Source organism: Neopelma chrysocephalum, unplaced genomic scaffold, assembly GCF_003984885.1.
Source record: "Neopelma chrysocephalum unplaced genomic scaffold, ASM398488v2 Primary Assembly neopelma1_24, whole genome shotgun sequence".
Taxonomy (NCBI): Eukaryota; Metazoa; Chordata; class Aves; order Passeriformes; family Pipridae; genus Neopelma; species Neopelma chrysocephalum.
The window spans coordinates 19,770,052-19,785,169 of NW_020897693.1; the positions used below are offsets into that span (position 1 = coordinate 19,770,052).

At 38.8% G+C, this 15,118-nt stretch overlaps 1 protein-coding gene across 4 annotated transcripts in view; it reads right to left on the reverse strand.

Moving 5' to 3' along the window:
- The window catches only part of ZNF106 (zinc finger protein 106), a 41,234-nt gene extending 26,327 nt beyond the window's left edge, over nt 1–14,907 (reverse strand). For 3 of the 4 annotated variants that reach the window (XM_027706818.1, XM_027706812.1, XM_027706809.1), the window contains exons 1-4: nt 14,251–14,364; nt 6,245–6,330; nt 4,902–4,963; nt 1,111–1,302 (exon numbers count right to left, since the gene is read on the reverse strand). In XM_027706818.1, coding sequence (XP_027562619.1) covers nt 1,111–1,302; nt 4,902–4,963; nt 6,245–6,298 — 308 coding nt within the window. In that variant the 5' untranslated portion in view covers nt 6,299–6,330; nt 14,251–14,364. Of the gene's footprint in view, nt 1–1,110; nt 1,303–4,901; nt 4,964–6,244; nt 6,331–14,250; nt 14,365–14,654 lie in introns of those variants that run through there. The other variant, XM_027706823.1, reaches the window with a different exon arrangement.
- Between the last annotated feature and the right edge of the window lie 211 nt (nt 14,908–15,118).

The following is a 15,118-nucleotide window of genomic DNA, read 5'->3' on the forward strand; positions in this document are numbered from 1 at the left end:
TCTGAGCTCTAAGACAAGAAACAATGTTTAAGTGACACAGTAAATTTTAAGAGCTGACTCAACTAGATTATGATCTAATGGAAACAATTTTGCTGAATTAGTAACTTAATCCCTGTACTTTCTGTTTTTCCCCTCCTCCAAAGAGTACCCAGCAGACAGATTTTCTAAGATTTTAGTTGCCTTAGAACAACACTGTATTGACAGCATTGCTCCTTTACCATAAAACCAGGAAAAGTGACATTTTTGCTATCTACATTGACCAATATGAAAACATTACCATCGTGCAGTACAGAGACACACTAGAATGATAGAGTGGTATAAAAACCAAATAATCTCAACAGATTTCAACACTTGGAAACACTAATTCAAATTTCTAGCCACAGCAAGCAAGAGCTTCTTTCAAAAATCATACGCCCCTTTAATACCATTGCCATGCCATAAATCTACTCAAATAATACGTTCCCAACTGGAACATCATACAAGCAATGGACATGTGCAGAGCCACGTGGAAAATAAAAGGCAATACTTATTAGCCTCTGCAGCCTTCTATGTCATAGTGAGCCAATAGACTATGTTTAACTCATGGTAAGCAGCAAGGTAAAACAGTAAGAAATTTCATGCAAGGATTATAGGAACTCACTGTGACATTGACAGAACAATCCAATTAACTTTAAAAATAGACAGATTTATGTTTTATAACAAAACATGTTCAGCAACAGTTTCTAAAAGGCCAGGTTCCTACAGACATCCTCCACCCTAAACAATATTAGCATTACTGTCACATTTATTAAATCTTTCAGTCAAAAGGGTGTAAAATATTAAAATAAAAACATTAGGGCTCTCAAATCACAAGATACAACACTGGGGACTCTTTTTACCCATAATGGAAAATACTGGTACTTCTTTACTAATAGTAGCCCAACAGAGCAAGAACATTCAGCAGAATCACATTTACACATTTAAACTATAATATCCACACAGGTCTCTTGGATTGTTCTCACAAGTACACTGGCTACAGGTAGTTTACATTTCATGAACACCTAAGCCTTAGAGCGTATGTTCACTGTGTTAAAAGCAATTCTATACCTAAGAGAAGAAAGGAAAACTCACCGTTCCTTCTTTTGCTTGATTAGTTGAATGAGTTCTTTGTCAAGGTATTCTTCTTCTGCCTCTTCTTTCTCTTCCTCTTTTCTGTCATGGGCATTAACATTGTCTTTGTGCAACTGGCTGGAAATGTGCTTGGCATATGATGACAAACCCACCACTGTCACCCTGCACACCCGGCATTCATGGTTGCTTTCCCTAGGAAGAGAGGCAGAGGGTGGACTTTCAACTCTGCCAACAGGCATGGCAGGTACCTCTGGTCTTACTTTGTTTCCTCTGAACGTCCTTGAGTTCACAGCAACTAGGTTTTGTTCAGTGTATTTAAGTTACTTGAATTCTCTAGCTTTTTCTTTCAAGGTTTAGTTTTTTGATGGTCAATTTTTAAAAGATTTTTTTCCAACAATCAAGAGGTAAAAGACTTGGTAATAAAGCTGTGTTAACTGGGAGGAGGAATTCTTCTTGAATTGTTGTACTCAAAATCTTTTCAGAGGAAACATAGTGAGCGAGGAGGCAGAGTGGAAGGCTTACAGAGCTAGCAGGAGCTCTGAAGCCCTTCCATGGTGCCAGCTGCACTGGGGAAGCCTGGTGACAGCTTCTACATTTAATCCTTGCCCTGAGCCTTCCCCCAGTGAAATTTAGAAAAGGGAGGAGGCAGTACATGGATACAGCCAATCCTGATACAACATAACCTAAACTGGGACAGCTGAGACTGCTGCCTGGAATCCAAAGACTCCACAGCACAGTGAGTGATAGGAGGGTGTCTTCAGTTCACTGTGCTTTATTTGGTTCAAGCGTGCATGAAGTCTACTTTCTACTTTAGAGGACTTATCTTAAAAAATACAGAAATTATTTCAGCTGGAGAAAGTTGACAGCTGTGTCAGACAAATGGCTTTACTCATATTTCAGTGAATACTGGATTAAGGTTACAAGATTTTTTAATCTTTTTTTCTTTTTAAGAAATTCATATTTCTAAAAATACCATATTAGTTCTTCGGACAAATGCTTCCAATACTCCAATGTTAAGGAAATACGTTGTTAATAAGAAACCTAAACAAGGAAAATATGTTCACCAGGTAAAAAAAAAAAATAAAAAAAAAATTAACCAGAGCATAGTCCACTGCAAATAACTCAGCAGGACCAAGTTAGGACTCACTGAGTGCCTCCACAATACTTTTTTCAATTCTGCCAGTTAATAAAAGCAGATTTGCATGTCCCCATGGCACACTTGAGACCAAATTCTTAGAATGGAAGTTTAATACCAACACACAGTTCGTGACTGAGGTCAAGAAAGTGGGATCCATAAAGGAAAAAGACAAACGTCTTTTTGAATCTTCATTTTTTCTAGGTAACAGTTAAAAATAAAATGAGAAAAAGATGAAAAGATCCATCTTCACTCAAGATATTAAGGCAACATCCTTATCAGAGTGGTTAACGAAGTGTCAGCAGCTATATTTTATTTATCATGGATATCAGTGGTTTTCCTACTAATGTAGTTGAGATATTTAACCAATGCAGTCATTCACACACACCTAGAAAGGACTTAATTTTAAACAGACTAAGCATTAAAAATTAGAATTTTTATATTTAATTATTTTGTATATTGCAGCCTAACTAATTTCAGATTAAACATCTGGATAAATTTTTTTTACAAGGTCAGTAGCTTCTAAATTTAGTCTGTGTTTTCCAGAGTTGGGTGTACTTCATTTTGCACACTTCACACTCACTAACAAATATTCAAAGCCCAAATACTATATATTGTACTTTGGGCTATCTCATTAATCCAACAGAGATAACCAAATCACTAAATTTACTAATGCTGTTGGAAGAACCCTCTCCACACTCATAAATAGCACAGCTATGCATAGCTCGTAAGTGTTATTTTTAACTTATGTCAGCACACAAAGCTGAAAACTATATTCTTTTTACATAATTTCAAACAGGACATTTCAACAAGAAACGTACCCCAGTGGTACTAATTAGGTTTTAGAAAACAATCCACATCCTTCATAAGACCAGTGTTTCAATTCTTCCATAAAACTTTTATCATCTTCATTTATAGACTAACTAAATAAATGCAAAGTTGTATTTACTTTGGACAAAGCCAGTGATTTAGCAGCTGGCCTGAGGACAAAGAACTTGTTTCTATCACTTCTAACTTGAGAGTTACTAATTAAAAAGCTGTGGTTCTTGTACCAACTGACAGTCTGAAAAGACTCAGGTGGCTAGTGACTAGACTTCTCTGACTGCTGTTAATCTACATGAGCCCAAAGAAAAAATAACACTATTTTTTTCTATATGAACAACTGCTTTAATTGAAAATGAATTGGCTAGGAGTTCACTTAAAGAAATTTAGATTTCCTTCAGTTCTTTTCTTTCCTTATCCCCATTACTACCAGCCAGAATTAGCACACTCCATGACACACACTGATCATGTCTACACATTCCCCTACCATACAGGAACACCACACAATCTTAATTGTTCAACAAGGCAGCCAAAAAAAGTTTGAGGTAAACATGACAGAAGTATTCTCAACATAAAAGCAGCCAAGAGCTTTATTTAACAGATGTATACTTCAGATTGTAGACTCGATGTTCCTCATTCAGCTACTTAGTTGAAAAGAATATACAACAAAACCAAAAAGACCCCAGATAATTTTGTTTCCTTCTCTGTAGTGCCCCACACAATGGGGTCTTGGGAGCTAGACACGTTCTGCAGATGTGGCTGGGATCAAGTGCATCATGCCAGTTGAGATCTATTCTGTTGAGCATGAAAAGGATTTGTTCTGTTAATGAACAGCTGGGATGGGGTTGCTCTGAAACCAGAATGCTCTCTGCACTAGAAGCTTTTTGGCTTCTGGTCAGCTAACTTGTAGAGCATTTCTGTTCTTCTAACAATTATTTTGAGATCAGCTTAAAATTTCACTTATTTTGGCATCTTATCTCTGGTGAACAGAAGGAGTCTACCTTCCCAGGGTATAAGACACATGTCATGACATGATGAATCTTCCACACCTCTAAGAGTTGAAAAGAGGATTACTTCTTAGTCCTTTAAAAGGCATTTAAAAGAGATTTGCCATTTCCATATAAAGTTTGTGCTGCAAGATGATTAAAAATTAGATCTGTAGATCAAATACTTAGGTATTTGATAGTATTTAATTCTCTCTGGCCATGTCAAAACCCACATACCTGAAAATGCCTTTAAGTATACTCTGGTTGCAACTTGATTCCATATTATTAGGATGATATTTGAATATCCCTTAACTCCTTCTGTCTACTTTCCAAAAGTTGCAAATAAAATCAAGGAAACCAGAAAGAAAACATCATCCACCATAGTAAAATCCCTTAACCACACAACTGGACCAGGACAGCAAGTGACAAGGCAGTCACTCAAGCAGATATCAGTCTTCTCACAGTGCATTAAAAGATTAACATCTGTTTCTACATCATTGAAAACTTTAAAAACCCCAAAACATTTTAAAAAGAAAAATATCAGTGTTGATGATCCTGCCAAAGGCAGAATTCTAGTGCTTCCAAGAAACCAAGCATGAAACTGCCTAGAATAAAGCAATTTTATTTCACTGCAGTCCAAGAAATGCAGATGAGTTTTTCTGTTTGCCTCCTGAGTTCCTGGCATTAAGAGAACATGTTCATTGCCAGCTTTATGACAAGGCATCCAATCAAGTGATACATAAAAATAAATTGTGCAATTCTGCTTGTATGGGAAATAGGTCATGAGTTCTTCCAGAGTGTGACATACTAAATGCACAGAGAGGAAGGATGCAAGATTGTTCTCATACCTTCCCTTCAAGTTTTCAAGTTCTCTGTGGTGCAGCATGCTTCTCATGTGTTCTTCCATCTCCTTCAACATGGGAAAAAAAATAAAATTGGTCAAAACAAAACAAAACGGTAATACTGTATGTGAAAAGCTCACTGTTGAGAACTCTCCTGCTTTGCACAAAGGTGTACTCTACTCCTATAGGGCTGTAGCAGTTGCCATTCCTGTTTCTGTGCCTGTGAAAGCACCAGTAGGCATGCTTTCAGGAAGTTATATGTCACCCTTCCTGAGGAAGGACACACAGGAATCCTTAACACTCAACACACAGAAAGCAGAATTCCAGAAGAAAGATGAATAACAGTGCATGTAGTAAAGCTTATTAGATTGATTTTTTACGAATTACTGTTGATAGTCATTTTAATTAAAAGTCTTATTGATACCACTCTTCAGAATCACAACACTTAAAACAGTTTTCCTGGGCAATCTGAGCAATTTCTCTGTATTTGTGTAATAATGTAGCTGTAATTTCATCATCACATACTATTTTGCCCTGCTAGATGCACTTCAGAAACTGAGATGTCAGTTTGTTGTTTACAGCAACCTTGATCCGTGAATTGCAGTGCTGCTATAATTAATTCCTGAAAGGGAACTACTGGAAGAGCAAGAACATTCATCATTTAGCAAAAATAAGCAGTTCAGAACATTAAACTTTCTTTTGGTGTTTGACTCAAAGTGTTTGGAAATCTTCAAAGAACAGATACTAATCACTGTCCTCTTTAGCCCTTGAAATCCCATGTTCAAAGTCTTCAACCTTGAAGACTTGTGTGAATTAACACACTGGCATTTGCAACATCTCCACATGCCATGTGGCTAAGCAATACATGAAGGTCCGCTAGGAGACACTCAGTTTCAACACAGATTTCGCATAATATGCAGTACACAGAAGATGCACACCAAACTGATCCATTAATGAAAATACATGTTGTGCTATACAATTCCACTTTGTCCTTTCATATGGAAACATAGACTTCCCAAAGGGAATTAAAATAAATTGTGTATTACAGTATTCTTAACACATCACAATTTACAGCAAAATGACTGTGTTTTTTACTTTAGTATCTTTATAAAATAATATAAAAAACTCAAAGACCTCATCATTTTTAGCATTCTGAATCAAGTATATTGCACAGCTTATTTCAAGAAAGATGCTCCAAAGCACATGCAAAAATATTCTTTGCGATAGACCTAGAGCAATATATACCTGGTAGACAGAAACTGCACTTCACACAATTTTACAATGGAAGCATTTCTCATACATGTTTCATGTTAGTATCTACCGATACATGTAAACCATTTATTATTTACCTTTTTTGAGTTGTACACAATGTGACATAAGACACATTTTCGTTGCCGAACCATGCTTATTACTCTGGAAAGATCTTATCCCATACCTGCAAATAAAAATAATACAAAAATAACCAACGTTCAGGATGACTTTTTTCATTAATCCATTTTACTAAGAAAAGTAAAAAAAGTTACTATTCATGAAAACACTTGTGCTGAGCTTAAGAAAATACATGCCTCTCATGCATAGTCAATATTCTTCAAAAAAGATAAGGTAGTTTTGAATAGTCATCTAAAACATCTATAACATAAAGTAGCTTTCCCTTTCTTTCATTTTGTTCCTTGTCCTCCAAGACATAGCACTCATTCTACAAGCAGAGATCCATAGGAATCCTCTCAGCTACTCAAATCAGATTAACAAAGCACTCTTCAACTAGGACGATGACAAGGAGAGAGGAATTGGGGAAACCAAGCAGGGCAAACTCAAATCTTTATTTTGGTACAGAGGAGGGCTCAAAGAAGATATTTAAGGAAAATGAAACTAAGGCCATTCATGATATCAAAGACCACCAGCCTTCAAGGCTTATCAATTCATTTATTCATAAAACCTAACATGATTTAATTTTGTATTTTTCTCATTAGCCTCTGTAAGAACTATGCATTATCATGTACTGAAATACTCGATTTAGACAGCATTTTAAGATACATTCTCTAACACCATGCTCTGCTTGGGTACCATATGTGTTTGAATCATTAATAAAACCTATTAATTTTCCCAACAGTACAAGATTATTCAAAACTTTGCACCAGAATATTAAGCATTTTAACACTGATCTACTTAAGACTTGCATATATGCAAACGAAAGCAGCAGCAGGTCAAATTAAATGCTGTATGTATTTTATCATAATGTTTAACTCATCAGGAGAGCAATTAAATTAGAGAGATACATAACTGTCTAAGTTATAATACGAAGCCAGGCATGCCTGTTTAAGTAACAGGGTATAATCTTTTCCCTTTTCTTTCTTCTTAAATATACTAAAATGCAGAATGATTGAGCATTACTGCCAATTTTTATTGACATGGCAGAGGCAGTTCCTCACCCTAAACTGGAAACAAATGTACCTTTTTCCTACTACACAAAAATACAAATCCTCTTAAGTTTTGCTATCTCGTAGGCAACTTCAGAGCTAACTTAGCTAATACTATCAAACTTAAACTGCAAGAGCCTTCGTCAATAACTCTTCTCCACAGCTGACCCTACAAAGTTAATTCTTATTATTTAACATTGACCTTCCGTATCAGGGGCATCAAAACCTCCAGATCACTAGAAGCTGTGAGCAAAGGGCAAGAACTGGATTTTTACCAAATCCAGATTAGCTAGAGTTAAAGCAGCTCTGACATTCAGTGGTACCGTCCAATTGTAAACAAACAAAAATCAGCAAGCAAAACCACACCTCTTTAATTGTAATTCTTTGACAAGTAACTCTTTACCTCCAGATCTGCATGGCCATTTACAGTTAAGGTTTCCACCAGCATCTGTCCAGCTTAAAGGGGAAGGAACTGAGAGGTGCAATAGCCCTCGCACCTTTAGACAACTTAGAGTTTCCTCCCTAAAAAAATCCACATCATCATACCAAAACAAACACACTTAAAACACAACAGGAGATTCAGTCATCTCATGTTCCCTAACCACCATTCTTGACCTCAGTGAAATACATGATAGTGTTTAAATATGCACTTTTTAGTTTCATCACATTGGCACCTGATGTATTTGAATCATTAGTAACAGCCATTTATTTTGACAAATCACCCCCAAAAAAGGTATAAGATCATTCAGAAGTTTGCATCAGCCTAGACCATATAGAACATTAGTATAAATTCATTTGGTATCAGTGATATGCATGCAAAAGCACCTGCCTGCATGGAAGGTCAGGATACGGAAGTACCTTGTTTTGGAACAAATTATTTTAAAAGCATATATAGAGCATAACTTGGTTTTAAACATGTCAGCTGAGACAGCAGTTAAGGAAAGTTAATGCTAATAAGTAAGAGAAAATGAGATATTGAGGCCTCATGATTTTCCATTAAGTTATTAGGCGAGTATAGCAGCACACCATCAACATACCGTTTACACACAGATCTGCGGAGCTGCAACAGATCTAAGCGAATTATTACTGATCATACAGAAGTGACAAAGGTTTAGATTCCTATCCAACATAGGAAAGCTGTTTTAATGCAATTAATAAGGATGTACTCATGAAAAGCAAGGCTGCTAATCCTTGCACCAATTTCAGACACTTCCTTTTGTATTAAAATACTCTCTACTCCCCCCACATCCTTCACTAGGACTACTTTGTAGTTTAGTGGAATAATGCCCTACATGTGTTCAGGATCTTGTTCAAGATCATCCAAGTACTTACAGAATTCATTCTGCACAAGAGCAAAAGCAGCCTGGGACTTAAATCAGGAAAAGCAGGCCAGTTAGCACGTAACGTTTAATAGCTTCCACTAGCAGAGCTAACGTTACACCTGTTTTGGCTAATTAAAACATATAGTAACTATACACGATTACAGGAAGAGTTTTCGGCTAACCACCCAATCAACTGGGCATTACTTATGACAGAGTACTAAAAATACTAATGGAATTCAAATGCTATTGGATGTCACTATGAAAAGGGAACTTTCATCTCTAAAGAGAGAAGCCCTTGGAGGCATGGACTCAGAAGTAGAGATTCAGTAGGTGCTACAGGGACTGGGAGAACATAGACACATCCTATTTCCAGATCACCTCTTGATTTACTATCTTACATAGGTATAAACCACCTCACATCATCCTTAGCTTTCTCCCAAATCCTTCTATAAAACCCATGGCTCGCTTTAATTAAAGTACTTCAGTTTCACAGTAAAAGAACTTCCAATCACATAATAAATCCATGGTATTTCCTCAGTCACTATGCAAAATCAACAAGAACCAGACGGCTTTTAAGCCCTGAAATCACTGATAGCATTTCATCTCCTCATATACTGCTCCATCCAATCGCAAAACTTTCATACCAAGAAACTTCAGAAACAAAGCTTTCTCTAGATAATGCAGACACTTGAATTCTTAGCAGCACCAACAAATCACAAACTTTAAATATAAACAACCTTCCCCAGATTTTATCAGATTTAACACTTCATGCTTTTGAAATCACCAACTTGCTGTATAACATAAGAAACTACTTTTTAAGCAACTTGAGCAGGAATATGAGCTACTCTAAAAAATGAGAAAACTGCCAGCAAAGATAAGGTTTTGCCAAAAAAGACCCCCACCACAACCTAAGAGAGAAACACATGTCAACAGCAAAACGTAGAGCATTGAAAACAAATGAGATGTTACAACAACTTTGTATTTTGAGGGAATGTAATTGTTCAGTGAGTGATTTTTTTATTTGTTTGTTTTCAAGGGAAGAGATGCATTTTACAACGTCATATAAATGCAACTTGCCCAAAGCCTGCACTTGCATAGAGCTTTGGAAACGCCACACAGTTTTAATTTAATTAAGCAAGTCTGCTACAGAGATTTAGGAGAACAATTCTCACAAGTAAAAATAGTCTACAAAGAAAATAAGGCATTAGACCACTTCCTGCTACAACATCCATTTGTCCACAGTTATTCAACCTTACCGGATAACATACATTAAAAATGTACGTCAAGATTAAATCCACTACAGATGAGTGGCTGAACAGTCTGACTATATAAAGCCACAAGTGGAGTGGGGCAGGCAGCCTGGCATTCCATCTGCCTAGAAATTCTCAAGAGGCTTCAAAGAGATCAGCAGTGCTGGCCTGTCTAAAGGCCTGCCTAAATGCTGCATGTCCCTACAGACAGCAGTGGAAACACAACACTTGAGAAGAACAAGAGTCTGCAAATTCACCGTGCAGAATGTTCTGCACCATCATATTCCTCAGCACCTCAAAGAGGTGTCATTCCTATTGCCGTAGTGACTTCTCTCCTGCAGCAACCAATTGTACACATAACAGCTGAGTTGTAGAATAGTAATACCAATAATACGGAGGCCTATGCTCAAATTTCATCCCCTCAAGCAGAATTTACACAGAATAAAGCAGCAACATTCACAGACTATCTTTTCTTCCCAGATTTGTTGCCCTTGAGGCATCTGAATTTACTATGTTAGTATTACTAATTTTACTAATTACTTTAACCCTACTTCTGGGCACATGTGGGAGGTGCTTTAACCTTCCTTCCAAGATGCTGATCTGTTCAACCTAACCCAATCAACAGACAGAAACTTAAGGACTATAGTAAAGTCATGACTAACAGCATTATTCTTCTCCAGCATGCTATCACGCAGTGTACAAACTACTCTATAGTCACAGGTTTGGGTTTTTTTTAAATGTGGCAAAGGAGAAAACTAAATTATACACCAGTAGTTAAAATACTGTAGCAGAAGTCAAACTTTTAAGGTAAATTTCTCCCTGCTTTCCAAGACTTAATTTCATCCACGTGACATACTGAGGGTACACTAGACCCCTCAGCACTGAAGCAGCACATCAAATGTTATAACTGGGAAGACAAGTGTTCAACTGTGTTGACACTGAGCCAGAAGAGAAGACTTAGCTCATAGGTCGAAGTTCTTTAGGTTCCTGTTAAAAGCAATAAAATTTACTCCACTAACTGGCCTAGAAAACATCTAGCAGAAACTGTTTGAACACCATCCCACGAGTATGGCTGGTTTTTTTCACAATGCACAGGGAAATTATGCTGGAGATAAGGACACTGTAGAGAAATACCTTAAACAGATCAGCACAGACAAAGGGACACCTGGCATGAACACAGAGTTTTCATTGACTTCTATTTCTATTTAATGTAAATCTAAGGACAGGACATAGACCAGAAGTATATATACACTTTAAGATACAGTCAAATTGCAATCTTTCTAATTCCCTATACATAGCAATGCTAATAATTTCTTAATATCTTAAGTTCATATCTTAATATGAACTAAGTTTTCCTTGCTGTAAATCAAGATAATTTCTCTCTAGTGAAAATAAATGCCTTATTGCTATTACGACAGCTTTTAACTCTTCAGAATATTCAGGAATATACTCTGTCCTAATTGGAATCGAGTGCCGTTCAGCATTACTGCTGTATGCTGTCACTTAGAACACCTAAAATGCATATACCTGGAAAGCTTCTGTTTTCCCCTATACTCCCAGGTTGTTTTAAGGTATATGCAAACTCATTTTCTTCAGATGTTTTCCTCAAACATCACATTTCTTGAGTCTATTAAAATTGTTGTTCCTCTTTCCAGATTGCCCAAAGCACTTCAAAAGACTTCTTAAAAGCTGGACATAGTACTCCATCTAAGACCCCAACAACCACCTTTTGGAGAGGGGAATTTTTCTACCCCTACTACTGTTACAGCCGCAAACATAACTGAAAATTACTGAGACAAAGTCTTACTAAGAAGCAACATAGTGATCCACAAGATGTGGGAAAAATAACCCAACCAATTTAAATATTTCTGTGACTTACAAGAGAATTCACATTACCAGCTTATTCTGGTAACCTTGAGTCACTTTATAAAGGGTCTTCAACATACAGATCTCCTTAAGAATTACAGAAATACCAGACACTTAATTTGACACTTATCTGTAACATTTAGTTGTATTCTTTTTTTTCCTTCCTAAGGAAGGAAATGTCTCTTTCATTGATTAGAAGTTAAGAACAGGGACTCAGAAGCCATATCGAAACAGACTACTCTATACATCTCATCTATTGCAGTTCCACAGAAGCAGGTACCTGGCCTTGTCAAAATAAATCAGACTCCCTAAGGAAGATCTATAGACACAAAAGAACAAATAAGGAGAGCATTCAGTCTGTAATTGGGCTTCCTCTATTTATACTGTCATTACAGAGTATGAAAAATCACTGGACAGTGATTTGAGGCACTTGAACCAAGGTAGTCAGGTCACTCTTCAGTATGAGGAGCTTTCATACCAAGAAAATTCAAGTTAAGGATCCCAAACATTAAGATAGCAGTCATTAATGGCCCAGTAATAGAAAGACAGGGATCTGCCTAAATTATTCCATCTCTGTAATGCAGTTTGTCCCAGGGTCGAACAATAGCAGCTCCATCATCTTAGGACCAAAATGTAAAATAGTCTAGGACTTGAAGAAAAAAAAACAAAACCTCACACTACAAATATGAAAAACACTTTTATAAAAACGAAGAAGTTACTTGCAATGCACAGTATCCTCTTACTTTGCTAGAATGAGCTCGATTCAGACAACACCTCAAATCTTATGACACCATCTGGTGGCAGAGTTCACAGAAGACAATGACCAGATGTTAAGAAGAGCTTTAACAATTCAAATGTGACTCTGAACAAATTTAAATTTGATTCCTGATATGTTATGAATTTTGTCTTTACAAGATAAAGCGGAAAGAAAAATGATGGAAAAATACCTCCATTTTACCTAGATAAAGTTATCTACAAGTCGTAGTACCTCTGTACACAATTTGGTTATGTATTTGTAGGATCATGATTGTTGTCATTCTTTGCACTGGATTTACAGTCCTGCACAAAGTAAGATGCCTTTACCTGGCATCTCTACAAACGTGTGGCATTTTTGGACATATGGACTAGAAGGAACCTGAAGATTGGTCACAGTAACCAAACTGACTCAAGTAACAGACAAATACAGTTCAGCTAAAACCAAGGACTTGTTCCAAATTGAAAATGCCAGAATATAGCATGTATTTAACTACGTTTACATTCAAAAATCAGTCATTAGTGGAACATACACAGTGGTGAAAATGTAGCTGCCTTGAATTGCCAGTTCAGCTGAAGTCAAGCAAGGACTTAAAAAAAAAGCTAATACAGTTGCCTTTAATGGAAGAGACTTCAGGATAGGAATCTATTTTCCAAGGTAAGAAGTTACAGAGCCACATCATATTGGCCCTTAGAGCCATCAGTAGTAATCCCAAATATTGCAGTGCTAATGAAGATATACTTTCAAACTTCAGCACAGCTATTAACCAAATTTCTGGAAGGCTTAAACCGTCTTTTTTTAAGGCTAGGATCTATGAGTTCAGCAAAACAGTCAGCTAGCTTAATGTAGTAACTGAGGTTTAACTAAAAAAGTAGCAAATAACAAAAGAACAGCAATAACCAGCAAACACATGGGAAATGCAGACCCAGGAACTCATGTTGAAAACAAAGTCCAGGAAACATCAATCCTCTTCTCTCTCAGGTCATGCCTCAGAACCCATTTGTTCATTAAAGCTGGACTTCAGCAAGGAGGGAAGGTGAAAAGGAAAATTTTTACTTGCATGAGGACATTTTGATCAAACCATTATCAATGAGGATACTACTATTTATACTGAGGTATAAACTTGAATCATCAATGCCAGCACCATCCCATGTTTCATAAACTTTTATGAACTAAAGTTCATAAGCACCCCTGAACAGCTCAATATAATTTAAGTTTGCATGTGAACTACCCTGCTTGCAACGATGAATGATCACATGATACCTCATGTTTCATCGTACAGTTAAGGCTTGTTTCACACTATAAGTCGACTTCTTTTAGGCTACTAGATACTTATCACCACATTCATACATGCTTTTACTTAGACACATTTTTTTAGCTGTATGCTATGAGGAAGGTAACTAAGCCATTCTACATAAAGCCACAGTTCATCCCTGGAAACGCTGCTGGCAGGTACGAAGAGACCGCACGGCAGTTCCACATCTGTAACAGAGATCCTGGTGTAACAAAGCTCGGGTTTAGCAGGATAACAAAGTTCGGGATCATTGCAGCACTACAGGATGCTCACCAGGCAAAACAAGGAGCACGCCCGCCCCAAGGCAGATCCCTGCTGTCGCAGCCTCTCCAGGCCGCGTTAACCGCGTTGCCCCCCCCCCCACCCCCCCCCCCCGCTAGAACCGGAGTGAACCCCACCACCCCCGGCCGCCGCTCCCCGAGCGCTTTGCTCCGCGCAGCCCCGGTACTCACAGTTCGCACCCCTGGCCAGGGGAGCGGCCCGGCAGCCCATCGCCCTGCGGCACCGCGGAGGCCCGACCCGATTGCCCCGGACCCGCCGCCTGCTCGGACCCGCGCCGGGCCCGCCCCGCACAGACCCGCGCGCGCGGCGGGGCGGGGATACGGCCCGCACAGCCAATGGGCTGGCGGCCTCGCTGCACGCCGGGAGGCACGTCTGCGTGCCCGCAGGGCCTGCCGGGAAGTGCAGTCCTGGCAGCGCGGGAGCTTCGCGGCGAAGGCGGCGGCACTGGGGCCAGCTGCGGGCATTTCGCAACCCATAATGACGTTACTGCTGTTGTATGTAAATACAGCGCTGTAAACACGCATACTGCCACGTGCTGCCGCTCTAAAAAGCAGGCGCCGAAGCCTGCGGTTACCTCAGCAACGGAGAAGCCACGAACATCGTGCTGGGCCGGCCCTGCCAGGGCGTCTGCGTCCGGGAAATCTGCTCCAGGGGTGGTTTGGAATACAGGAGGACAAACGGGCTCGTGCTCGCGTTTTGCAGCGTACAATAACCTTACTCCACTGGGACTTTTTGTGAAGCCAAAGTCCGCAGGAGCTCAGAACATCCCGAGATGCTCCGAGAGGGAGAGGAGGGAAACCAAGGGCCTGAGATCGCAGCAGTTTCACTGGCAGAGGGACCTTGTACAGGCTCAACGAGCCGCGTAAGCTGCTGCGGCCCCGGTGCTGTGAGAGCTCTCGGCAGTACTGGCAGTGCTTACAACCTTACAGCAGGTACGGGATCCGACAGCAACCTGAGCATCCACACCCGAGAAGGAATACATCTTGGGAAAGGCTGCCCGGTCCAGCTAGAAAAGATGAGGTCTGTGACTGCCAACAG